The sequence below is a fragment of the Sturnus vulgaris genome, chromosome 28 (assembly GCF_052056855.1).
Source record: "Sturnus vulgaris isolate bStuVul1 chromosome 28, bStuVul1.hap1, whole genome shotgun sequence".
Classification (NCBI taxonomy): Eukaryota; Metazoa; Chordata; class Aves; order Passeriformes; family Sturnidae; genus Sturnus; species Sturnus vulgaris.
This window is the reverse complement of record NC_142270.1, coordinates 4,082,990-4,109,102: the sequence shown is the minus strand read 5'-3', so window position 1 is coordinate 4,109,102 and position 26,113 is coordinate 4,082,990. Positions and strand designations below refer to the sequence as shown.

The window sequence follows — 26,113 nt, the reverse complement described above, 5'->3', positions numbered from 1 at the left end:
TTGACATTTTTTGGTCAGTATTTCATTTTTGAAACGGTAGTTTAGGGAATATCTATAGAGAAGAGCAAGGTTTGATTGCAAGAGAGATCACAAGGGCTTTAATCTGGTTTGCAGAGAGATCCTGAGTAGCTGCTCAGACCCTTCAATACCAGTACAGGACCTGGGATCCCAGATCTCTCTTCATTTGCCTTCTTCTTGTTACTCCAGTGGTTCAGCTGTTTCCCCTGTGCACCTTTACATTCCTTTTTTGCCTCCCTTAAAACAGTTCCTGGCCCTTTGGGAAGCCCAGAGCACTGTGTGTAAACTGCTGCTCTAAACCAACAAAGCCTATTGTAACAAATAACAACAATGAATAAACAGGCAGTAGGAAAATGTTTTTATTTTAGAATTGATAGAAGTCGCTTGCAAAACACTGTCATGAAGCTTACAACATGACTGGACTTTTTCCTAAAACCTCAAAGCTCTCAGGATCATGGCTGTTCATTCCTGGAGAGAAATAATGAATAACAGGATGTTGTTGAGAGCTCAAATAATCACAGACTCTGGAACATTAATGGAACTGTTGTCTAAAACAAAGGAGCTGTTCCAGACAGCTGGAAATGCAGCCCTGAGTTTAATTTGTTGCAATGCCTGCAATTTTGCTAGCCTTGTTTTGACAATCATTGCTTGCAAAATAATCATAAGGGAGGATGACTTGCATGTTCTTCCAATGGGTCAGGATGATTTGTGGGGGGAAAAAAACCAACAGTGAGGAGCAAAAATGCCAAAATCCTCTCAACTCTTCTCAAAGCCAGAGTTCTGCACTGCTGCTGTTCCATACCTCCAATGGGTGTCTTGTGGAGTGGTTTTATTTGCAGAATTTGCCAATACCACACTTTCATGCAGGAATGAGCAGAAGGTTTTGATACAGGGCCAATGTAATATTTGGGCTAAAGATTTGATGGGAAAATTGAAACACTTGGAGCCAGATCTCCCTGCTCAATTTGGAACGGATTCAGGTTTTATCCCTAGGGATAAATGCAATTAGTGGCACATGGGAGTGGCAGTTTAGTGTGCCACCCTTGTGCCACCACCCTGGAATCGTTTAACAGACCCCATCTGGTTTTAGTAGGTGCTGAGCAGTCATTTAGTGTCTGCCTGAGGTTTTTTACCTGCAGGGCTGTGTCTGACTCCCTGTGCCACCCATCTGTCTCGTGGCACATCAAATCTGGGAGTATCTCCTGGGGTGTTGTGGTAAAGCTGGGAAATGACATTGTCAAAGTTCAGGTGAGGTTGGGGTGTGTGTTCTCATGAACTCTCTTAGCTGATTAAACAACAACGTTTGGGAGCAGAAAGGCACCAAAACCCAAATTTCTTTGCACTTCTGTGTGATTATCAAAGTCGTGCTCTGTGATCCCCTCCCAGAGAGCACGACTGAATCTCAGGGTGGGAGAACAGAGGTCAAAACTCCATTTTTTTCCCTGAGTCATGATCATCCTGCAGCTCAGAGGAAGGCAAAGCTGGCTGGCACAAGCAGGGACAGCAGTGGCTCAGAGCCTGATGCTTTGCCCTGTGGGTTTCTGGGGAAGGAGAAGGGATTGTAATGATAAAAAACTGCACAATCACTAAAAAAAGCCCCTAGCCAGGGCTCCCATGGGCCTGGAGGTGCCAGAAGGTGAAAGGGAGAGGCAGTGACAGCGAGACCTGAATGTCCCATGCCTTTGTTCCAGAAATTCTGCATTTAGCTGTAGTGCAGGTCAGGCAGGATGTGGCTGTGAGTGGTTTGGAGACAATAGCACATTTTTTTTCTGACAGAGCAATCCCTGTCTAGAACCCTGAAGAGAGCCTGGCTCATTGCTGGGTACATGATGGGGAATTAACTCTGCTGGGATTGTTTAAGGACAATTCACATCATGGTGCTCAGGATATTTCCTCCAAGAAACATACTCCAACACTAACAGCCTTCTTAAAATGCGATTTTTGAGCCTCCTGAAGGGTCCTCTGGATATTAAAGGAAAGCAAATCAATTGGAAGGTTAATTTTAATTTGCAGATCGAATGTACATTTTGATTGACCTGTTTGTGTGGCTAGAAAGTGAATCTTACCCTCATAAAATATGAATCTGTATACAAAAAAATCAGGCTGTTTCTCTGAGAAGCTGTATGATTTTTACCTCCTCATAGTGACATGTTTGACTCCCATGATCATTTCTAAGCCATGACTCCTAATTTTAGTTTTCTCTTGTAAGATAATAAAACAAGAGATGCCCGTTGTCAAGTACAACTTCCCTCAGTAATTTAATTTACAGTGATTAATAAAGGAGAGTTCTTTCATCATCTTTTGGGAAGGACAGATGTAACTCCCCCTGCCATGTATATAATTATGATTTAATCCTCCCTGCACCTTCTAGGATGCAGGAGGTTCTGGATCATGACAGCAGAAAATTCCTCCAGAGAGGAAAACTTTAAAATCATTGAGAGTGAGAGCTGATGGAACAATTGGCACTGGCAGGATCATGACAGGATATCAGGGCCTGATGGGTGAACTCCTGAAAGCTCTTTTGGCCCAGTTTATTTAAATCCATCTCAGATCTCTCTTTTCATCAAGCTTGTAAATGGATATTTCCATTTGCAGGTTTTTTTTTTTAATTTCATGGCAAAATGCCATTGTGGACACACCTTTAAGTGTTCAGTAGGAGCAGAAGCAATTTGGGTGTTGCTGAAATTCTCTGGGCTTTGTTGCCATTACACTAAAATTCCACAGAAGAAGAAGAAGAAACTCTTTTTAATGCTTCTTTTCCCAACCATCCTGTGATTCCACAGTGGGAATAAAATTCTTTTCCAAGCCCTTTATGGCATTTCACAGAATCTGTGAGTTAAGATTCAGAGTTGATGTAAATTGATTTCCACTGATGCCTGTGTTGATTTATTCCAGCATAGATTTATTTTGATGATTTTAGCATAGATTATCACCGAGATTCTCATATTCCTGTGCCATTTTCCCTCTAGACCTTTGCAGGATATAAATTTAGGCATATATATGTTCCTTTAACATGAAATAAGTTTTTTTTGCTGCCAAGAGCCTCCCAAGAAGTGCTGCAGCAGCTGAGCAGGAAGGGCTGATGATGGTCCTGGCCAATATTCCCCCAAGTAGCTGAAGTCTGAGGATGGGTCAGGGACACTCCTGTCCTTCCCTTTATTAGCATCGATTAGGCAGTGTCAATAATGTGACACCTTTAATTTTAGCCTGTTCAGCCCCCTGTGGGCATTAACAGACCTGTGGAAGACAAAGTGCATCAGCATTATGCAGAAATCCCATCACTTCTCACAATATCCCAGCACTGCTGTAGCAGCCCTGCCAGGATTTAAGGACAAAGTTAAATTCTTTTAACAAAGAACCCAACTCCTGCCCCTGATGTTTCATAAATAGTTACTTTTCTTCATTTAATTTGTGGGGGAATTGGTGCAGAAACTAGAGATTTATCAGAGGAATTACTCAGAGAATCATGGAATGGTTTGGGTTGGAAAGAACCTTAAAGTTCACCCAGTTCCATGGGCAGGGACATCTTCCATTGGACCAGATTGCTCCAAGCTCTATCAGAACCAACCAAAAAGATGCACCTCAGTAATTCCAGGCTGTTCCCCACTTGTTCTCATCCCAACATTGTCCATTAGCTCTTCTCCTCCCCTCCTGATCACCTCCCCTCATGTGAGATCATACAGCAGGCAATTTCCATTTCTCCTCTTTGTTTAGCAAGGCTAAACGAGCCAGTTTGCAACTACTGAAATCTTTAAATTACATATTTTGACAACCTTTTAGCTCAATGCTAAAAGCAAAGCAAACTGGGGCATGTTGGTGTGGTGTGATGGAGATAAGGGACATGCTTGGGAGCTCAATTCTGGTCCTAAATCATGGAAGTTTTTAAAATTTGGTGCTGCATAGGTGTTGCATCTTCAATAACTTTAATCTCTGAATTTATTTCATTCTGTACTACTTAGATTCTTGCAACAAGGTGATTGAGAAAGACAAGCTAAGTGTCACCTGAAGATTGGTTATTGCTTTCTGACCCTAGTCACTGCTTGATGCAACTTATGGAATATTCAATGTTCAAGAACTCCTGCTCTGAATTAAGCCCATTTGCAGTAGGAAGCCTTTTTAAAATTAAAAAAAAATAATTGAAATATGTGTGTTTGGGCAGCTGAGATGGGCTCTAGGTGTGTTGGTGACCCACTGCCCAAGGCCTGGCTGCCAGCTCCCAACCTTGGGCAGTGTGTGATTCCTCTCTGGTACACTCCTACCTACAAAAAAAGGCATGGAACCACTGAGATATGAAACTGAGGAGGAAAACAAGCATCAAAGAGGAAAAAAGGAACAGTTGCACTGTCTAAATTTAGAGACCTGATGTAGAATCTTGCTGCCATGTTCTGAGCAAAAATATGCTAACGTTTCAAAACTTCTCCAAGCACACATCAGAGGCTCAGGGTAACTCATTCAGGGTTGTCTATTCTAATCATTAAATCAAAATAAACCCTAGAGGCAGACAAATTAATATTTTTGTCACTGTCGTAATGAACTGCTTTTTCATTTGTTGCTAATTGGATATTAACTGATTGACATATCAGTTCTTTAAGTGTTGTGTTATATTGGATATTAACTGATTGATATATCAGTTCTTTAAGTGTCGTGTGATATCCCACCTATACCCAGGAAAAACTTCACTATTTTCTTTAGAGCTTCCTGTGAAGAAATGAACATAAAAGGTCCTGATAGGAGTATGTTTGAACAGATGTTGTCTTTATAATGATTTATTGCTCTCCTAGCCCAAAGGTCTCGTTTCTTACTGGCTGTGCACGGTGTGTTTGGGTATGTAGAGATCACAATTCAGTGGCAGGCAAAGATGTGATGTGAAATTCATCATGATTGAGGGAAGAAGGTAAGTCTTTGATCATTAATTATCAGTTATAACCTTCAAGCAGAAGCGAATTTGTGGAGTTGAGCTCTCCAAAAAGTGTGTTGTACCTTAGGCCAGCACAGCTGATGTCAGAGGAACCTGCCTGGCCACGGATCCCTTCCCTGCACTGGGACAAGTGCACTGTAACAACGAGGAGATATTTATGCCATTTAATGCATTTCTTTCCTTGAAGTACCAGCTTATGGAGTTCAGGGACTGAGAAATTTGACTCCAAGTGTGACTGAAACATGGAACACGGAGTTGGCAGCACTGAAGTAGTAAGGAATGGCCCGAGGGAGCGGAGAGGATGCCCACGCCCGGGTGCGTAGCTCTGAGCCCACATTTCCCTGGCACTAAAGCTCCAGGTTAGTGACCTGTGGGGGGGTTGGATCCGGGCTGGATTTTTCTGGACCAGGTGTGGGAGAAGGCAGACTGGGAAAACAAAGGGTCAGGAGCGGCTTCAAATCATCACTTCCCTCCCCAAATTTGCTAGTTGGGAGCGCCAGGAAGGGTGGGGTAGGACAAAGAAGATGGAAAACAGCGAGTTCCCCACCGAGCATCCTCCGCTCTTGATGAGGGGGTGTCCCCAGGAATGGGGGGGGTCATTCCCGCTGCTCCTGCGGTGGAATGCAGCCTCAGCAGGGGATGCATGGAGGTGTCCGCACACCTGGACATAGCAGAGGATGCTTGGGGGTGTCCGCACACCTGGACATAGCAGGGGATGTTGGGGGTGCTCGCACACCCGGGAATGTTGGGAATGTTCGGAGTGTCCGCACACCTGGGAATAGCAGGGAATGCTTGGGGGTGTCCGCACACCTGGGAATAGCAGGGAATGTTGGGGGTATCTGCACATCTGGGAATAGAAGGGAATGCTTGGGGGTGTCCGCACTCCCGAGAATGTTGGGGGTGTCCGCACACCCGAGAGTAGCAGGGAATACATGGGGGTGTCCGCACACCCAGGAATAGCCGGGAATGTTCGGGGTGTCCGCACTCCTGGGAATGTTGGGGGTGTCCGCACACCTGGGAATAGCAGTGAATGTTCGGGGTGTCCGCACTCCTGGGAATGTTCGGGGTGTCCGCACACCCGGGAATGATGGGGATGCTCGCACACCCGGGCACAGCGGGGTCGTTCCCTCTCCTCCCGGGGGATGCAGCCCTGGCTGGGGATGCATGTGGGTGTCCGCACCCCCAGGGACGGAGGGATCATTCCCTCATCTCCCGGGGGATCTCGCAGCCCTGGCGGGGAATAAAGCGGGCTGTTCGCATCCCCCGGAGGAATCATTTCGCAGAGCCCCGCCCAGCGCAGCAGCTTCACTAACGCGGGGCCTCCGGGCAGCGTTCCGGTGGAGCAGGGGGGCCGGGCGGGCGGTGCCTGGAGTATCCCGATGGATCCCGGTCCGTGTATCCCGATATATCCCGATATATCCCGGTCTATCCCCATATATCCCGATATATCCCGGTCTATCCCGACGCCTCCAGCCCCGCCACCGGGACCGCGCACCCCTCCCACCCTCATTTGCATTCCGGCGCGTCCCCCGCTCTCTCATTGGGCCGAGCCCGCCGCTCATTTGCATCCCCGCGGGCGCTCAGCCAATGGCGCGGCGAGCAGGGCGGGCGGGGCCCGCATGCGCGGCTCCCGCCCCTCGGCGCGCTGGGCTGGGCTTGGCTGGGCTGGGCTGGGCCGGGCTTTGCCGGGGCTGGGCCGGGCTGGGCCGGGCTCCGGGCACAGGGAAGAAAGGGAGACGCGCAGGGCTGGCTGCTGCTCCCGTTCCTGCCATTGCGGAGAGCAGCGATCGCCTCCCGCGCCCCCCCTGCTCCCCTTCCCTAGGATCGCAGTGATTTTGCCCTCGGGGGATTTATTTTTGTTCTGGTTGTTTTGGGTTTTTTTAATTTTTTTTTTTTTTTTTAGTGGGGTTTTAAATTTTTTTTATCTACACACTGGTAAAGAGGAGGTTGCGGCGCAATTGCTGCGCGGGAGACAATAGCGGTGCAGCAGCCGCCGCGCTTCTCTTTAAAAAAAAAAAAAATAATAATAATAATAACATTCTCGAATAAACACATCGGGGGTTGATTTCCCAAGATGTCTTATCAAGGGAAGAAAAACATTCCGCGGATCACGGTGAGTGGAGCGCGGGGGAAGAGCGGCGGGGAAGGGGGAGGGGGAAGGCGCGGGGATGGAGCCCTTTGTGTGCCGGAGCGATGCGGGCTGGGGCAGGATAATGGGATCACGGATAATGCGGCGCTTCCTGCGCTGCAGCGCCGGGGGGGCCGCGCTCCGCACAGCCGAGCCCCGGCCCGGGGGCGGCTCCGGCGGCATCGCCCCGCACAGCGCTGCGCTGGCCACGGCGGGGGGGGATCGGCACCTTCGGGGGGTGTGCCCGGCGTGGGGGTCCCTGCCCTCGGGGTGTGCCCGGCGTGGGGGTCCCTGCCCTCGGAGGGGCTCTCCCAACCCTCGGGCTGTGCCTGGGAGGGGCTCGGTGTTTGCCCGGGGGGCTCCATCCCCGCCCGCCCAAGGGCGGCTCCGGGCGGGGGGATCAGCTCCAGAGCCCGATCCCCGCCGGGCTGGCGCTGGGGATTTTTCCAGGATCGCCTTTTATTTTTTTTTAATTTTTTTTTTTTTTTTTTGTCGCCGGGAAGCTTCTGGCAAGGCGCAGGTTTCGGTGCGATCCTGGGGGAGCAGGGAAGGAGCCGTTATATAAAGCCCTCCCTCGGTCTCCTGGTTGTGGGAGCCGATTTAGGGCAGGTATTGCAGATCCAAGGGTACCAACTTTGGGTTACGTAAGATATCCTCGACTAACGGGCTGCTGGAGCCGCTTATTTTTTTGGACACGGGAGTTTTTAATCCTTGGCAGCGGTTCCTCACCTTCCCCATGGACACACCCTTCCCCGTCCTCCTTCCTCATCCTCGGGGGCAGGAAAAGGAGCTCTGGAACGGGGCTTTGACGTGTCGGCTTTGGGCAGGAGTCTCTGGATTGTACAATGTAAATGCTTAAGGAAGGCAGGGGTTGTGCAAAATGGTTATTGATAAATGGAGCATCCTTTTTTTTTTTTTAATTTATTTATTTTTTTCCCTGCGGAGGGGAGTCAGTTTCCCTCCGAGAGTCCGATGGTAAAGAGTTTAAAAAGCTGCCTCTGTTTAAAGGGCGATGGGGGTTCCTGCTGAATCCCTGTCACGGGCCAGGAGTAGCATGACGCATTTTTCTTCTGGCTGAACGCTCTGATTTCTGTTCTGTGCACCCAGTCCTCCTGCAAAGGGCTAGGAAAAATCAGATTCTGCTCTCGTTTGCTGTTGTGCAAACCTGGGATTGTCAACCGAGGCTAACGCTGGAAAAAGGAGGATCATGGATGTGTGTCTGCCCTGATTTTGCTGCTGAGCAGACACAGATTTGGTGGCAGGCCCTCGCAGGGATGCGAGCTGCGTGTGCTTTTGTCTCCAAGGTGGTTGAGATGAGCAGGAGGATTCGTCCTGATCTCAGAGCCCTCTCAAGAGCCCAGCAGCAGCCCTGGTTACTGCCAGAAGCATCATTAAAATGCTCCAGGGCTGCGTTTTTGTGGCCACTTTACATCTATTTTTTTCCCTTCTCCTTCCCTAATTGATGCCCAGAGTGTGAGGACTTGAGCCATTGGTGACATCCCTGGCCAGGCTTTCCCATTTTAATGGCACAAGGAGCCTGCACTGGAGGTGGGCATCCACACTGCAGTGTTTCTGGAAATGGTAAACATGTAGGACACTTTGTTGGGGAGGCTGGTATTGAAAGACAATTTTCACACCCCACATTTATTCACTCAGGCTTATTGGCATTTGCAGCAGCTCCTAAATTTAAATTTTGGGGGTTTCTTTGTATTTGAAGTCGGTGGCGTTATCCAGGGGAACTCTCCATTGCAGCAGGAGGAGGGAGGAGAAGGAGAAAAGGAGAGAGATGGACTTGACATCTCCTGGATGTTAAGCAACGATATAAAAGATGGATATAAATCAGTATCTGATGCAATTCATGGAGCCCTTTTGGTGTTAAAAGAGCCGTGTCATTTGAGGATTGGGTGCTCCAACTCTTCCAGCTTCATTATGAGGAATTTGGGAAAATGCCTGAGTTCTTCTGTTCGACCAGTGGAGTTGGCACCTCAAAATCAGGGCCCTGTCACTGCTTTATGTGTATTTTTCTATTAGTTCTTAAATATATTTTTCTATAAGTCCATGGCACCTCTGAGTTAAAAGTCCAGATTTTCATTTCCCCAGTGCTGGGATTGCTTTGTTCTCTTCCAGAGGTGTTTTTGTGAGGAGGGGAAAAGGAATCAGAGTAAGTACAAGCACAGCTCTGAGGGCCAAAGGTGTGGTTTAAACGCAAGATTCACAGCATGTATGTGCTTTGTTTAAATATTCATCTGCTGTAAAAATGCATCAGTGGTGTGGGGAATGAAGGAACCAGGTGGATGGAGCAGCCACTTCTGACTGTCCTCCCCATCAGGAGCTCTGCAGTGGGTTTCACTCTGGTTTATGACTGCTGCAAAAATAAAAAAATCAAAAACCAACATTTGTTTTTGACCTAAAATCTTGCAGAAGCAAGCTGTAACCTAGGCTGGGATAAAATCACACTAGCTCATAGCTGCCTTTTTATAATTACCTTCCTGTTCCTGCCAAACTGTCTTCTAATTTGAGGGAATTTTAGTAACCATTTTGTATATCCTACCCTTAACCCTAATTTGCTAAACACTTACACATTTCCATCTGCTTCTGCAGTGGTGCTCCTGATCCACTGCATCGAAGCATCACTGAATTGGACCAAAGGAGTTTGTTTGTGTTGTGTAACCCCTGGCAACAGACTTTTGGGCCATTTCCCTGACAGCAGTTGACTCAACGTTGAGCCAAGCAGTGACTCCACTGTGTGGGTGCATATAGGAAATTCTGTGTACAACCAAGGCAGGAAAAAAAAAAAAAAATATGAAGAGATGTGGTTCTAACACATCCCTGCAAGTGTTATTTAGTGCTGCTGCTGCTGCAGGTGATGGTGGCAGCTTCAGGTAGGAGTGGAGCTGCCAGAGTAGACAACCACTGGAGCACACCTCTTTCCTCATCCTGATTTTTTTTTTTTTTTTTTTTTTTTTTTTTTTTTTTGATCATCAACGATGAAAGGCCTTGCAGATGAAATAAAGAATTTTTATCTCTGCAGTTGAAAGTGCAGAGGTTGACTGGTGTTTTGATGTGTGCTGGTGAATAATGCAGAGGTTGTTGCTTTGCCTCCTCTTTCATCTCTGGAGTGACACTGCAGACTGTCAGCTCTCCCACTGAATAATTGTGTCTTGTGTTGTGCTTCTTTTGTTGTAGAGCGATCGTCTTTTGATCAAAGGTGGTAAAATAGTTAATGACGACCAGTCCTTCTATGCAGACATTTACATGGAGGATGGGTTGATAAAGTAAGTGAAGCCTCATGGTGGGGTTGGGGATGTACAGAAATGCTCTGCAGATTGGCTGCAATGGCTTCATCTCAGACAGCTCTATTAAAGTGCAGTGAAAAATGAATATTTCCACATCTATCCTGGTGTTTAATGAAGCAGCTTTAAAAGCTGGGTGTTGAATAAATAAACAACTGGGCCCAAACCCTGCTGGCTCCAAGGAGGTACTTACATGTGCTTAATTTTAGCCATGTGAGCAGCCCCATGCTGAGATGACACATGTGTTTGAAGTTATCTGTGCTGTAAAGTTTCACTGAGTTATGACTTCAGATATTTTGAATCCAGAGTTCAGCCTCCTAACACAGTTAATTCTCTTTTAGGCTTGGAGGCTGGACTTAGGTGACCTCTGCAAGTCTCTTGCAGTGCTGATTTCTCTGGGTCTGTGATGCAAGGATCACTCCAACCCCCCCTTCAAATTAAAAAAAAAAAAAAAAAGGAGCCTGTAGTGGAAGAGGTTCTGACCTCTTTCTGTGTTTCCAGGCCTGAAACATGTGTTCCTGGCACATTAAATGTGTTACAGATTTCTTTGGAAAATTACTCCTAGGAAAAAACGGACAAGCCAGAGGTTACAAACAAGGAATTTTCCAGTTCTGGCTAAAGAGCCAGCACATGTGCTTTTTAAATCAAGGTTAAAAGTTAAAGGAGCCAGCCAGAGACAGCTAATTAATTGCATCCACTACTGCACTGCTCAGAAATAGGTCTGTGAAGAGCTGGACTGGAGAGACCTCTGAGGGTCTCACCAGGAATTTGCTAACCAATATCTGCTTGAATTTATGTTTGTGCAGGGACTCTGTAATACTTACACATGAGAGGAAGGTAGAAAATACAGAAGCAAAAATTCCTCCAGTGTTCCCAAACCAATGGTAACATGGAAATTGCTGTTAGAGAGCTGGAATCAAGTGTTGAGCTGGAATAAAATGTTGAGCTGCTGCTTAAAAAAAGTCCAGCCCCAGTAAAGCTGTGCTTGGTGCAGTGATCATCCATGACCTGCACAGCCCCTACCAGAGGGGCTCCTTCTTTTCCTTTCTTTAATATTACCCCAAAATCCTGAAGGAATTGCACATTTCACTCACCATTCTGCAGCTGCCTCCACGGGAAGAATAAACCCCCCCTGAGCCCTGTGTGTGCTGCTATAAATGCTGCTTTATATGGAAGCAGGCAGCAGCACAGGGCTGTTTGCTCACAGGCTGCTCACCTGGCTGTGCCTGACCTGCTCCTCCAAACCTCTCTCTCTCCCCCCAGGCAAATAGGGGAGAACCTGATCGTGCCAGGGGGAGTGAAAACCATCGAGGCCCACGGCAGGATGGTGATTCCTGGAGGGATCGACGTCCACACCCGTTTCCAGATGCCAGAGCAGGGAATGACATCTGCTGATGATTTCTTCCAAGGGACCAAGGCTGCACTGGCTGGGGGCACCACCATGATCAGTAAGTGCCTGCTTTCCTCTTCCAGCAAAGCTGGGCTTTTCTCTTTCCCAGATAAGAGCAGGAGCTGTGGGAGTCACCTTGTTCTGGGGCAGTGAGTGATGTGTGGCCAGGCTTCCAGGAAAAGCTTGTGGGGATGGGGGTGGAAAAGCAGGACCCCAGGATTTCCCCATCTTGCAGTTGTCACTCATTTCATTTGCCTTCCCTTGCTGGGGATGTGACCTGAGAAGGTTTTTGGGTTTGCTCCTGCTGGAGGCAGTGTCACTGTGACCTCTGGCCTCAGAGTGAGGAGCAGATCCCCCACATTCCTGTGCCTTGGTCCCCTGTCTGTGGAGGGATAGCTGTTGTATTTCTCTCACCCACAAGCCTGATGCCAGTGTTTGGTGTGTCTTTGAAAACTTCCTTCAGGATCTGCTTTAGCCACCAGGATTTCTGTTAACATAGCTCTGTTTGTGCTCATCTCCTCCTTTGGAGAAAGAGAGGAACTGTGAAGTGAAAATACCTCAAAATAAAACAGACAGACAGACTGACTGCTGTGCTGGCAGCTGGGTTAGACACTCTTGGTGTTCCCTTGTGCCTCTGAAATGCCTCAGGAATGAATTGCAGTCTATCTGTCCCTGCTTATGTTGGCCAGGAATCTTAAAACTCCACAAACAAGTCTTAACCTTGTAACCTTGTTTGAGCCAGAGGAAAAAAACCAAACCCCTCTGTTGTGGGGCAGCTGATCAGGTGTAAAAATCTTCCACAGTATCCCAGGCTTTGTTGCTGCATGTGGGAATGAGGGATAAAGGTGTGAAGTGATCCAAAATCTGAGCATCTCCCAGTCTTTGATGTACTCTGGGGTGCTGCCATTCCACAGGAGGAGAGTTCAGGTACAGAGGAATAAAAGAAGCTGGTTCAGAGCAGGTTTTAGTGTCTATTGTCCAGTCCATGAGTAGAAAGAGATCTTAGGCACAGCCAGGAGCCAGCTTAACTCTCCTCAGTTCAAACCAAGCTCTGCATGGACTGGAGCATCCTCATCTCCCAGAGCTTGGCTGGGAGCAGTCCTTGATGGACTGGTGGGGGGACAAGAATTGATTGGCAGGAGGCTGGAAATAGGTCTTGGCCTGATGCTTCAAAAAAAAAATCTTAAAATAATTCAGGAAATTATTGTTCATAACATTATCCCTTCAGAGTGTGAGGTTTGATAACCTCACCCAGCATGTGGATGGTCCCTTTGTGCACACTAATGCCCAGTTCTCCTTCAAATCTTTACTGTCAATTTAAATCAATAGCACTGAAATGATTTTTTTATTTTCGGCCTCAGTTCATTGATTTCGTTTGGTTTTTTAGGAGTACACCTGGTTCACACTTGAATTATTTTGTTTTCCTTGTTAAGTTGAATTAGATCCAAATAACATTCTCTGTCATCTGCATGTGACCTTTCAGCAGCATTATTCCCCTCAGTGGCACTTTCTGAAAGGAGATATTGGTTTGGCAGATTTTTTTTTTTTTGGAGTAGCCTTTGGTTGCCTAATTTTACCTCTGCAGTGCCTCCTATTTCAGAAATCCTTTATGTGTGTAAATATTTATTGCCTTTATTGGCTTCTCTGAGTTAGGAAGGTGGGAGGAAAATACCCCATTTTACAATTTCTCCTTCCACAGCTGTGAAAATGAGCATAATTTGGATTATGACCATGGGCAAATCATTTAGAGGAGGCTGGTGATTAAACTTCCTGAGTATCTCAGATTAAGACACCAAAATACAAAATAATCTCTGAACAACCAAAAAAAAAAAAAAATCTTCCTAAGAGTGCAGTGAGGACTAATTGGATTAAATAAGATGATGGAGGAACATTTCTGCTGGGTGGGAATCAGCAGGATGAATGATCCAGAGTAGAACTGAAACCTTTCTCTGAGCAAAATATAAAGGTTTTCTCCACAGTGAAGCCCTGGTGAACACTCTTGGTGGGTGGCCCTAGGGCTTCCCCAGACTTGTGGTGGGTCACACCATTTTTTATCTTGTGATAAAGAGAATATTTAGTGAACTGGATTCATGATATCACAAATTACAGCCTGAAAATGCCACTCTTATCTCACTGTGTGTTTTAAATGCTGGGATTTTGCAAAGGGAATCTGCTCCTTCTGTGGGTTTGTATCCAGCTGTGTGTGTTCTTCAGTCTTTTTTAGGGGAAAACCACTTCTTTTTGAATGTGAGGTTTGTGGAAAAAAAACACCCAATTTCCCCATTAGTGCTTTAAGCAAACTTTGTGTGATTAATTTGCAAATACCTTTACTCCATCTGTTTCTCTGCTTTATGCACGTTGGGCACACAAGCAGCTTCCTCAGCTTCATGCTTCAATTTGTTTCACATTTTTGTGCAGAAAGGCACTTTAAGGCTGTTTACTTTACAGTCGTTTTAGGGAAGTATTTATTTTGCATGCAGTTTTCAGTGACATTGAATCAAGAACCTTGGATAGGTTTCCACTGATGGTTTGTTGTTTGTTTTTTTTTCATAAAAATCGTGAGTAAAATTCTGACTTTGCTGAGTTTTGGCATCGATCTGCAGTGCCAGGAATTCACCTGGAGGATCTGCTTTGTTGGAGCTCATTTTCAGCTCAGATCAAATTCAGAAATTCCGTGTTGCCCCTTTCATTCTCACGGCAGACCCATCCAAGGTGACAGCAATGTCACCTGTTGTTTCCAATCCCTTTCCTCCTTTGCTTGTTCCCCTCTAAATTCACCCCTGCAGCCTCAGATGGGTGCTGGTGTCAGATGGAACAATTGTGGGGGTTTTTTTGTGGCACCAGCAGGGATTTATCCTGGTGGGAGGCAGATCCAGCTCCAATCCAGGGCTTTGCCCACCAGGGAAAAGGGGCTGGGGGTGAGGATTCACATCTGCTCTTTTGTCTCTCCGTGCTTTGCTTTCCTGAGCCCTCCTTAGGTTGCTCCACTCAGGAGTTTGGGCTGATTTCTTTTTTCTGCTGGCTCCCCTGAGGCCATCTGAGCAGGAATTCCAGCTATGATCCTTCTGTCTCTCCCCTCTGCAGTGCCAAAGGCAAGGCTCCAGCTGACTTTGCTAAGGAAGGAACAAACAAGAGTTGGTTTTGCCTGAAATGACGTATTGTGATATCTTTGTTTTTCTGCAGTGACAATTTGCACGGTCCTTTTCTCAGTCCCCACCTTAAAATAATATTGCTGTGGGTATGTCAGCTGAACTGCCCTCCCTGTGGGTTTTAGGATAATGTTGGTCCGGGAAAAAAAAACTTGGATTCTCGCCCTTTTGAAATGTCAGAATGCAGTGTTTGGGCATTAAGTTGAAAGGAGAATTCCAGAATGCTCTACAGAGAATTTTGAAGGAGAGAGGAGTATTAGATGTGCTCCAACCTGTTCTGGTCCCTTCCCTAAACTCCCTTGTGTTCCATGGAAAGAGAGCAGTCCTCCAGAGTTCTGGAAAAGAACTCTGTCTGAAGCTGTCCCTTACAAGAGGCTAAAGTTCTGGTGAGCTAAAAGTGGCATTTTTCATCGACTCACAAACCACCCTGAGTTGGGAAGGTCCCCCACGGATTGTCAAAGCCCAACCCTGGCTCTGCACAAGACACAGCAATATTTGAGCCCTGTTTTCCCAGCCTGAGCTGGGTGAAGAGCCCAGGATATAACCCAGGATATAACCCAGGCCCTGGAGCTGTTAGAGGAGGAACAGGGTGGCCCCTCACAGTCTGGTGATGCTTTGGTTGCTGATTAACTGTGATGGGTGAAATCCCCATCAAAATCAGTGGAAAAACTCCCCCTGATTTGAGCAGGGGCAGGATTGCCTCTCTCTGCTCCCAGCCCTGCAGAGGGGATGAAGAAGTTAAGCTCTGGATATTTACTGGCTCTGTGATCCCTGAGCCTGTTTAATGTCCCCCTGAGAGCTCCATCCATCCAGGCCAGCTCCCACACACATTTGGACCCCTCCTCCCAGACTCTGCTTCTCCTCTGGTATCTGCTGGCCTTGGGTGAAATCCCTTGCTGACATTGCCTCTCTTGACTCAGTCAACCACTGTTATAATCACAGAGGGAAATTACAGTGAGAGAAATGATAGCTTTTTCTGGCCTGGTGGCTTGGAAGCCAGCAGCCTTTTGAACTTGAGCAGCAGTTATCCTAATGACATGGGGAGGGAAGGCTGGGGAGGGGAGCCTGTGTATCTTGGGAGGTTCAGGAGATGAAGGGGAGCCTCACATGGGCTGCTCTTGGCTCCTTAATTCCTGACCCTGCTATTAAAGAGCTCCCAAGGGCAGCATGGCAGGGTTGAGCTGGGTTTGAGCTGCAGTCAAACTCAAAGTGAGGTGACAGCAGGTCTCCCACGTCATCCTGAAGATCACCACCTTGCTGGAAGGAGACGTTTCCAGTCAGCAATGATTCCTCACCTCTTGGGTTTTGATCTGAGTGTGACACAGAATGGAGCTGCCCCAAAGGAGATCAGACTCTGTGATAGTCTCAGCTTAAAGTGGGGTTTAGACAGGATGAGGGTGTGGGGTGGTATTTAAACCCAGCAGTGGAGATTAGATCCTATTCTACCTGACTGGGTGCATTTATTTTATATTATCAGGGTTAGTCCTGTGCTGGTCTGGAGTCTAAACAGTGAGAGGAGGGAAGCAGAGACAGAAGGAGGTGACAGCAGTGGTCAGGCAGGGACTTGTGGCTGAGCTGGAATTATAAAACCAAGTGTTTTGCATCCAAGAGCAGCGACCACAGAGCTGCAGTGTGTCCCCAGGTCCCTGGCTGTGTGTACACAGCACTGCATTGTTCCACAGGCACCAGCCCCACTTCTGTTTCTCTTTGCACCCAGAGATAAAAGAGGAACTGTGCCCTGGGACCAGCCCTGCAGACGGGCTGCCCTGTCTCTGGAGATCCTTTCTCTGTCTGGCAGTGGCTCTTCTGCCCCAAAGAAATGTTTAATTCTTCAGAAACGGAGTGAAAATGTCCACACGTTATTGGGGATTTCTGTGAGTGGGAATCCTTGCTCTCTGTGACTGGAATAATGGCATCAGGAGTGAAGAGTCCCTGCTGCCCTCACCCTCCTCTTTCCAGCCCCTTTTGGTCCTTTTTACACCCCCCAAATCCAGTCTTGGCCCTGATTCACCCTAAATCTCCTCACTTCACCAGCTCCCAGCTTCCTGCTGCTGTGTTTGCACCTTTCATTCAGGGCAGGCTTCAAATCCTTCATGAGAAAGTGGGGCTGTAAGCAGGGCTGGGCAGTTCCCTGGTGTGAGCTGCTCTTCCCGAGCTTTTAAACCCCTCTAAGTCCATTAGGCTCTGCCTGCCCTGAGGCTGCAGCCTCTGCTCTGCTCCCAGCAGTGCTGGATGGGATCCCCCATTGTTCTGCTGGGGATTCCAGGGGGGCTCATGGGCATCTGCCAAGCCCTTGATGTCCCTTGCCAGAGAGCACAGGAGGAAGCACCTGTGCAGAGCTCAGATGTGTTCTGTGTTTCTGTGTGTGCTGAGGGTATTTTTTTGTTTTTATTTTTTAACCCTTTGGGCTGCAGCTGTTGTTTGCCACCTCTGTGTGCTGGGAACAGGCTCCTGTGAGGAGCACACGAGGACTGGGGTGATGCAGGAGGCTGTGCTGTGGGGAGGTGTTTAATGCTGCCTCAGTGCTGAAAGGTGAAATCACTGGCCCTGCTGTTGGGCTGGAGTCCTGTGAAACCTCTGCAGTCCAGCCTGGCTTGGTTTTGAGTCAATCAGGAGATTTTTCCCTGTTTTCCCATCTTTTCCTTCCTTGGAGCTGCTGAAGATCCTGCCCCTTGTTCCTCTGCCATCCCTGTGTCCCCCCTGTGCCATCCCTGTGTCCCCCCTGTGCCGTCCCTGTGTCCCCCCTGTGCCGTCCCTGTGTCCCCCCTGTGCCATCCCTGTGTCCCCCTGTGCCATCCCTGTGTCCCCCACTGTGCCATCCCTGTGTCCCCCCCTGTGCCATCCCTGTCCCCCCTGTGCCATCCCTGTGTCCCCCCGTGCCATCCCTGTGTCCCCTCTGCCATCCCTGTGTCCCCTCCCAGCACTGATTTTTTTGGAGAGCAGTGAGGGGTCCCTTTATCTGTTTGTTTTGAGCCATTGTGCTCCAGCCCCTGCCTGTGCAGGAAGGAGGGGATGGGAACAATTCCACACGTGCTGGAGCTTGGTTTAGATCTGAGCACTGAGGGCTGGAGTGGCAGCAGCTCTGACAGTGCAGATGTGACTGACCTCGATTTTTTTCCATGCATCCAAAAAGAGATTTCAGGAGAAATTAACCCGTGCTGTCTGTTGATGCAAAGGCATTTCGTGCCTTTTATTCCATTTAATGCTGGGGATCAGCAGTGCTGCTTTCCCACTGCGTGGGGAAGAGTTTTTTTGTTTGAAGAGCTGCTTTGAAGTGATTTTCTTCCAGAATCACAGAATGGTTTGGGTTGGAAGGGACCTTAAAGATCCTCTTGTTCCACCCCCTGCCATGGGCAGGGCACCTTCCACTATCCCAGGGTGGCCTTAAACACTTGCAGGGATGGGGAACCTGAGCCAGGGCCTCACCACCCTTATAATAAAGAATTTCATCCTAAAACCTCACTTAAACTTGACCTCCTTCAGCTTTAGGCCACCCCAGTTGTCCTATGACTGCATGCCCTTGTTAAAATCCCCAAAATCCCCAAATTCTTGCTTTCTGTGCCCAGTGCTCTCATCCCCAAAGTGCAGGCCTTAGAGATGACACAGAAGTGAAGAGCCAGTGCATCTCTCTGATGTGCTGTGTCTCACCCAGCCACTAACATCAGTGGAAAATGTACATGATGTTTTTTTTCGTGGGGGCAGGTGTAAAACATGTCTCCTCCAGGTCTGCTGTGGATGGAAAAAAAATCTTAAAAAATAAAATGAAATTATCCACCTCGCTTCATATAACATCATTAGGTGCCTGTGACAGGTTTTCAGGTCAGATAAAGTGCCTTAATCACCTTCAAGTCTTGACAAAGGAGCAGCAGGCAGTGGTGCCTCCAGCTCTTTTCTTGGTTCTTTTTCTGGGCAGGGAATTTTTGCCTCCCCACCAGCGTTCAACCCCCTTGGCTGCTTTTGCCTTGCTGTGAGTTTTACAGGTCAGGCAGGACCTTTCAGCTCTCCACGTTGGGAATGAGCTCTGGGTGCCATGGGAGGCCAGCAAGTGGAGCCTGAAAGAAGCAAAGGCTGTAACAACTGCAGGATCCTCCACTTGGGATGGGTTTGGAGTGGGATTTGATGGCTTCGATCAGCAGAGCCTTTTTCCCTTCTTCCCTTCAGCCCCTGTGCCTTCAGAGTTCATAGATCCCATCTGTTTCTTAGAAACTGGATTTTTTTTTTTTTTTTTAATCTTTCTGGTGAGAGGGAGAAATGTTTGAGGAATACAAATGAGCTCCTCCTGTCTGGCACACTTTAATCCCACTCAGGAGCTGCCAGTTGTTGGCAGCTTGGGGCTGTGCCTGCAAACTTTTCACAGCCCTCACTCCCATGGAAGCCCAGTGCATTTGCAAGGAATGCAGGGATGGACGTTTAGGAGTTATGGTTTCTGGGAGAACTCTTTTTTTTCCCCCCTGGTACACTGCAGTTGGTGTTGGGACCCCCTCTGTGACAATGGGAATGTCACAATTCCATTTCTCCATGCTGGTTGCTGGCTGTTTATAATGGGAGGTGGCTTTGTGGCTGAGGGCTTATGGTTTTTAATTCAAATTAATTTAGCTCACCTAGAGCCTCGTATCATAAGTAAAAAGTGATTATTTTTATGAAGAGCTACCTGATGTGGGCAGTGCTGGAAGCAGGGAGATAATCCCTGTCCCTCCCACTTGGCATCTGCAGATCCAGAGGAAAGTGCTTCTGGCTTCCTGTTTGAAGTAAAAGAAGGAACTTGAAGATTTCACTTGCAAATATTAACTGGGAAATGCTTGGGTTGGTTTTCAGAGCCCACCAAAAAGGGCCCAGCTTTTGGAAATCTCCCTTTTGGCCACTTGTCTGGGTGTGTTCCCACCACATTGCTTTTGTTCCTGGAAGCAGCTACATATGTGTGCTGTGGATATTTTTGGAATCTGGGGGGACTCACGGTGGTGTTTTACATATGAATGAGATTCCCTGGCAAAGCCTGCAGGCAGCAGGGAAGGAATTCCTGGAGAACCCTCCCAAATTATTGCACAGTGCTCAGCTGGTATCAGGAAGAGGGGGGGAAAGCTCCCAAACTACAACACACTGAGGGGGTTTGTGCCTCTAAATTGGGGTTCTTCATGGGCCTGGCAAGATTCCAGAACTCCTTGAAAAGCCAGGCAGGGCCAGTTCAGCAGCCAGGAGCTGTGTCACAGGATTCTCTGTTCGAGTATTGCAATATTACTCCAGAAAATCTCATTGCAGAGAGGGTGTCAGTTAATGATACTTCCCAGCAGGCTTTTCTTTACTTCAGATGAGATTTGTCAGGATTAGTATCAGTGTCCCAAGAGAAGGGTTTGGCTACTGATGGGCTACAAAGGACTTTTCAGCCTGATGGGCAGAGATTCTTTTTCCACTGCGAATGGAAAAAGTTTTGGAAAGTCTCTTTGTAGCACAGCTGAGAAAAATGCAGATGTTCAGGGTGTTTTTAGAAGGCTAAAATGAGGCTGTGGAAGCAGGACCAGAGTTCAGGACTCTGAACCAGTCAGTCCCTGTGTAATAAAGGGGAAGGTGGCAGCTGGATGGAACAGCTCCCACTGAGCCATCCTGCCCAGATCCAGGGACAGCTCTGGTTTTTCATGGATGGTTTGGGAGGGAAGGGACCTTAAAGTGCATCCAGTGCCACTCCCTGCCACGGGCAGAGACACCTCCCACCATCTCAGGGTGCTCCAAGCCCTGTCCAGCCTGGCCTTGGGGCAGCCACAGCTTCTCTGGGCCACCTGTGCCAGCACCTCCCCACCCTTACTGTAATTTATAATAAAGAATTTTATAGTAATTCTTACAGTAAAGAATTTCCTTCTAATGCCATGTTGGAGACCGAAAATGAAGCTGAGGTGTGGAAACCAACAGTTGCCCCTAAAGACTTGGTGCATGTTAAAAACAAAAGTTAGATCCTAAACCAGTTTTTCACAGGCTGGGTGTCTCTCTTTGGGTGGGCAGCTCAGGTGGTGCCCAGGAGTGGTGCTTGGTGCCCAAACCCCTTGGGTTCTTCACAAGGAGGACACCAGGCAGCTTGTGAGGCCAGGCTGGGCTGGCTCAGAGCTGCAGGAGGAAAATTCAGCAGCTGGGGATCTACAGGAGTCTCAGTTTAAAGTGGGGATAATCTGGTTAGGACCTCCTACAGGTTAATGATTTCAGCAAACACAAGAGCTGATCTGCAGGCACTGTCAGAGCCACAGAGTGGAGAGAACAGCAGCACATGGAAATGGAAATGGCAATGGAAATGGAAATGGAAATGGAAATGGAAATGGAAATGGCAATGGCAATGGAAATGGAAATGGAAATGGAAATGGAAATGGAAATGGCAATGGCAATGGAAATGGCTTTAGGAGGGGTGGATGTGCTGCTTGATCCTTGTCCTTGGGCAGAAACCAGGTTTTTCTGCACATCCCACCGTGTTTTCTGCACCAACAGTGAACATTTAGGTGGGATTGAGCCCTCACTTCCCTGCCTGTTTGTCGGTGGTTGGTGGTTTGAGTGGGAGCAGAAGGGGCAGTGGTTTGGTGGTGATGGATGACAGCTTCCTCCTTGGAGCATGATGTCACCTGGTCACAGTCCCAGGAGGAGAGGAAGTGTCTGGTCCCCATCCAGCCAAGGGAGATGTTTATTTGACAAATACAGGGTTTTTCTTTTCCCCATTTCTCTCACAAGCTGTATTAATAAAAAGTGCTTGTATAGAGTCCGAGCTCTTCACATTTAGTTTATTTTTTTGGGAGGGGGGAAAACCCAACTTTTCTAATCCCAAACACACAAAGCCCTCTCAGAGCCACCACAAATTTCCATTATAAAACCTGACATGCTTCAGTCAGTGTTCCTCTTCATCTCCAACACCCCAGCCATGAAATGAAAGTGAGAATCCAAAACTTGGTGCAAACAATGCAAATCCAGAACTGTTGCAGCTTCCCAGCAGTGGAAACAGCCTGAGGGGCAGGACACATCTCCAGTGACCTGAGAGGGACACAGCTCCCTCCCCACACGTGATCTTTTGTCCTGTGTCTCATCAGCTCTTGCCCCTTGGATGTTGTTGTTAATTCTTGTGTTTTGTCTTGTTTTGAAAGCCGTGGCTGCAAACTGAGATTTTTCTGCATCCCAGTCCCTCAAGGTTTACAGACCAATTCATATGGAAGCCTTTGAAGTCCTGTGTGCTCTTTTCATGGCTTCAAGTGTGGAGTAATGCCTAAAAGAAAGAATAAATCTTGGAACCATTTAAATGTCTCTTTTGAACTTGGTTCCCCTCCCTCTCTACCATGGTGACCTCCTGAGATACAATAAATGCACAATAAACCTGGACTGGGAAGAGATGGAGCATTTTTTTTATTTTTTTTTAATCTGACCTTAATCTGCTGCCATTCCAGCTGCTGGGGAGGGTTATTAATTATTGTTTGAATTCTTTATATTTGTGTCCAGCCAGCCTGAAATTGTTAATTGTATTTTGGATATAATCAGCCAAAAGGGCAAGTGAAATATCTGCATGACATCAGTGAGGGAATAAGGGAGCATTGCAGTCTGAAAATGTAATCAGTGCAGCACGGATGTGTCTGAGTCTTCTGAGCCTGGCCCAGCTTCTGATTTCTCTGCATCAGGTCTTACAAACTGGATGTGAACTGACACAAAACAACATGTGATGTCATTTAGGCTGCCTTTACTGTGAGCTTGGCAGGCATGTACAGGAGAGCAGTCCTTGGGTAGTTGTATTAGCACCATAAATGCTGTTCTGTGCAGGGCTGTCACTCTTCAGAATAATCTCTTTATTCCAGTATCTTCTCTTGGAGGGGGGGAGGAAACAAGAAAAAAATACTGTGGGAATAAATCCCCATAAATACCCAGTGCTGAAATCTGGTTGCTGGAGCCAGGATGTGAAGAAAATCCTTTATTTGATTTCTCATCTGCTGAGGTGCATCAGGACCATGAGCAGTTTCCTTCAAAGAGATTTTGTCGCTGTCCTTCCTTTTCCCAGATCAATCCCATGACCCAGAGCATGGTCTGAAGGAAGAATTGGGATGGAATCAGAAAAAAAAGGAGGTGGGAGGCTCTTCTGGATCTCTTGATTTGGGATTTTTGAGTTCACAGAAGGGCTGGCATCTCTGGATGGGTGCAGGGCTGCTGAGCTGGAAATTGGGGTTTAAGACTTAAATCAGGATTTTTGTTCCTGGATGAGGCAGCTTTTGGTGGCTCAGTCCCTTGACCCTTGAAAAGGGTCGTGATACATAAAGGTAGAAGGGATTGTGATATTTTACCAGCTGAGGGTTTGAAGGCTCTGGATGAAATAAAGTCTGTGATTATGGGATAATTTATGGGATAATTTTCTGTGGGTCAGTCAAGGGCCTGACTTTCAGTTCACAGAGATTGATTTTATTCCTCTTGCTTTCCCAGAATTGCTCCCACCTCACACTGCAGCCACAGCCTGACAACTCCAGACTTCCAAGCAGGGACCTGTGCAATTACCAGGGCTGAATTTCATTACAACCTCTCAATAAAATGCCTTGTGACAGAATGCACAACTCAATAAATTCACCAGATTTCATCACATGCAGTTGCTGTGGGGATTAAGCAGTGTTAAACAGGCAGATGTGTTTATAGTGATTTAGCTGCTGGTAAAAGTTTTGGGTAGGGGAGATCTGCCTGCTAACAGTTAAGCTTAAATGTTAAGGATTTTCACCTTATAAACTCCTCTTAAACAATAGGCACATTTAATGCTGGTAGGAACAGGAAATAATGTGTAAAACTGCAGTCTGTAATAGCAACTGGAACCCTGAATACATGGTTTTTATTACATACACAATTTTGGTAACATCTGACCCTAATTCATGTTTATATTGTCCATTTCAAACAGTTTTTCTCCTTCCTGGTATAGTGGCATTCGTGAGCTGAAGCCCCAGCAAAATTTCATGCATGCTTTGGATGACACTTAATTAAACCAGTTGAAAAAAAAAATCCTTTCCAGGGGAAAGCTGGAAGCAAAGACTATTAATAGAAGCTCCAGGAAGGGGTTGTTTGCAAGCCAAGGCCTGCTCAACTGAGGCAGGATGCAAAAAAAATTAAAAAAATAAAAATGCACATGCCACAATGCCAGGAAGCTATAAAACCCATTAATCCCCACCCAGGAGCACATCCATCCCAAAAACCAGAGTTTTGTTTTCAAGACAAGGCAAAGAGCTGGATCCAGCTCTCCCTCTGAAGCAATAATTTCTCTGGAGCTTAGCAAGGGGTCAAAACCATAAAGGCATTGCTCTTCATCTGCTTCTTTTTTTTTTTTTTCTTTTTTTTTTTTAAATTTGAGAGAGATACCAAGTGCCAGAAAGAGATGATTTGGGATTTTTCTGGCTGTGGTCTCAGAGCATCCTGCAGGCTGCTGGGTGATTCCCCAGCCCTGTGTGCTGGATCCCATTTTTCCCTCCCTGCTCCAGGAAAACTCCTGAGGAGCAGAAAGCCCCCGAGTCTGGACAAGGGAGCCAAGATGTGATGCAACATCTCCTAAAGCCACGGTTTAAAGCTGAGATTGGCACCGTTTTCAGTGGGCTGTGGAAGTGGTTTTAAAGTCTGGGAGAAGCTGGAGGAGGACAAGGAGATGTTCCAGGCCAGCCTCAGCTGTGGTTCAGCTTTTAGGCTGCCCTTTCTGGAGTCAGTTGTTGGGATTTGATCTGTGTGGGTCCCTTCCAGCTCAGGGTATTCCATGAATTGTGTAAAAAAGCAGTAGGAATGATCTAACTTCAAAATTACTTGTGTGTGTATGGGATTGTTCTGGGATCTGATTTTAGTACAGGTTTTATATTAATATATGACAGGAATGTGTTAATAATTAATTGGTGATGCTATTGCTCTATAAAGTGCTGCTGCCACTTCTACCCTGGGTAGATTTTTCCACGTTTATGTTAAAATAACAATGCTTTATTTCCCGTGGAGCATTTCATCCATCCCTTTTCATTTCACACCCAAACATCTCCCCACCAGCATCCAATCCAGTTCGGATATTTTCTATCCTTGAGACAAGAGAATATTCCAGCATGGTGCAGAAGAGCCCCGTGGATCAGCCAGTGTTGTTGTCTCACTCCAGCTCATTGTCTGCCTTTAATCCCGAGCTGATTGATGTGCCCGAGGAGGAGCAGGGAGGAAGGAGAGCAGCCCTGGCTGTGCCGGCTGGGAGCTGCAGCAGATGCACCTTCTAAGGCTGTGTGTAATGACAGCAGAGCCAAACCAGCCACGGGAAGGGTAATTAAGAGTCTGGGTGATTAGTCTGGAGCGTGTGGGTTCACAGGTTCCTAAATCCCAGCAGCCTCAGAGGGAGGGGACAGCTTGGGTTGTGACTTAGCTAGGTGTCAGTGTTTAATAAGGAAAAATTAGATTATTTGTAATGTATAAAGTAGTTTTTTCTCTTTTTTTTTTTAAAGAAGTTCCTTTGCTGGTGTAACAGCCTTGTTTGCCCTCAGCCCTGGGCTGCTGCATTTTGGGTTCTGCAGCTCAAAAGGTTAAAAGATAAATCTACAGAATGTTTTCAGCTCATAGCTGAGAAGCCAATGTAACCCTGAGCTCTGTGCCTTGCTGAGAGGGTTAAAGAAAGAGAAACGTTCAGATTGGGCCTGAATTTCACTCAGATTCAGGGAGCCACTGCAAGGCCCACAGAACTATTTAATTCCTCCTTTGAAGATTTCAGCACTGATGAAGTGATTCTTAAATTATCTTTTCTTTTTTTTTTTCCCCTCTCCGTTTTGTTTCTGTTTTTGGAACAAGCTTTGAGTTTGAAAATGAGCTGGCAACTTCCTTCTCAGACCTCAAGACCTCAAACTGAATTCATTTACGCAGAAAAAAAAAAAAAAAAAAATTCCACAACAGGATGAAAACATCTGGGCTGGGGCCGGGGCTTGATCTCAGCAGATCAAGGCTGTGATGGTGGAGGGAATGAAGGGGTGACAGTGGCCTGTGTCAGCACAGCTTGTCCTGAGTGTGCCCTGTCACCCCAGGGATGGGACATTTTTGGGGTGACAGTGGCCTGTGTCAGCACAGCTTGTCCTGAGTGTGCCCTGTCACCCCAGGGATGGGACATTTTGGGTTCTCGAGGTGATGGAAGCAAAGGAGGGGCAGTGGGATGACATTGCCAGGAGAAGGAGCCCTGGAGGCTCAGGACAGCACTGGGAAACCTCCTGGAAATTCTCCACTGGGGGATTTGCT

The 26,113-nt window shown here is 47.2% G+C and overlaps 1 protein-coding gene across 2 annotated transcripts in view; it reads left to right on the top strand.

The window, feature by feature from the left end:
• Window positions 1-26,113, top strand: part of DPYSL2 (dihydropyrimidinase like 2) — a 53,814-nt gene that overhangs the window by 3,956 nt on the left and 23,745 nt on the right. Inside the window, exons 1-3 of one of the 2 annotated variants that reach the window (XM_014885175.2) lie at window positions 6,576-7,049; window positions 10,251-10,339; window positions 11,621-11,805. In XM_014885175.2, coding sequence (XP_014740661.1) covers window positions 7,011-7,049; window positions 10,251-10,339; window positions 11,621-11,805 — 313 coding nt within the window. In that variant the 5' untranslated portion in view covers window positions 6,576-7,010. Of the gene's footprint in view, window positions 1-6,575; window positions 7,050-10,250; window positions 10,340-11,620; window positions 11,806-26,113 lie in introns of those variants that run through there. The other variant, XM_088179828.1, reaches the window with a different exon arrangement.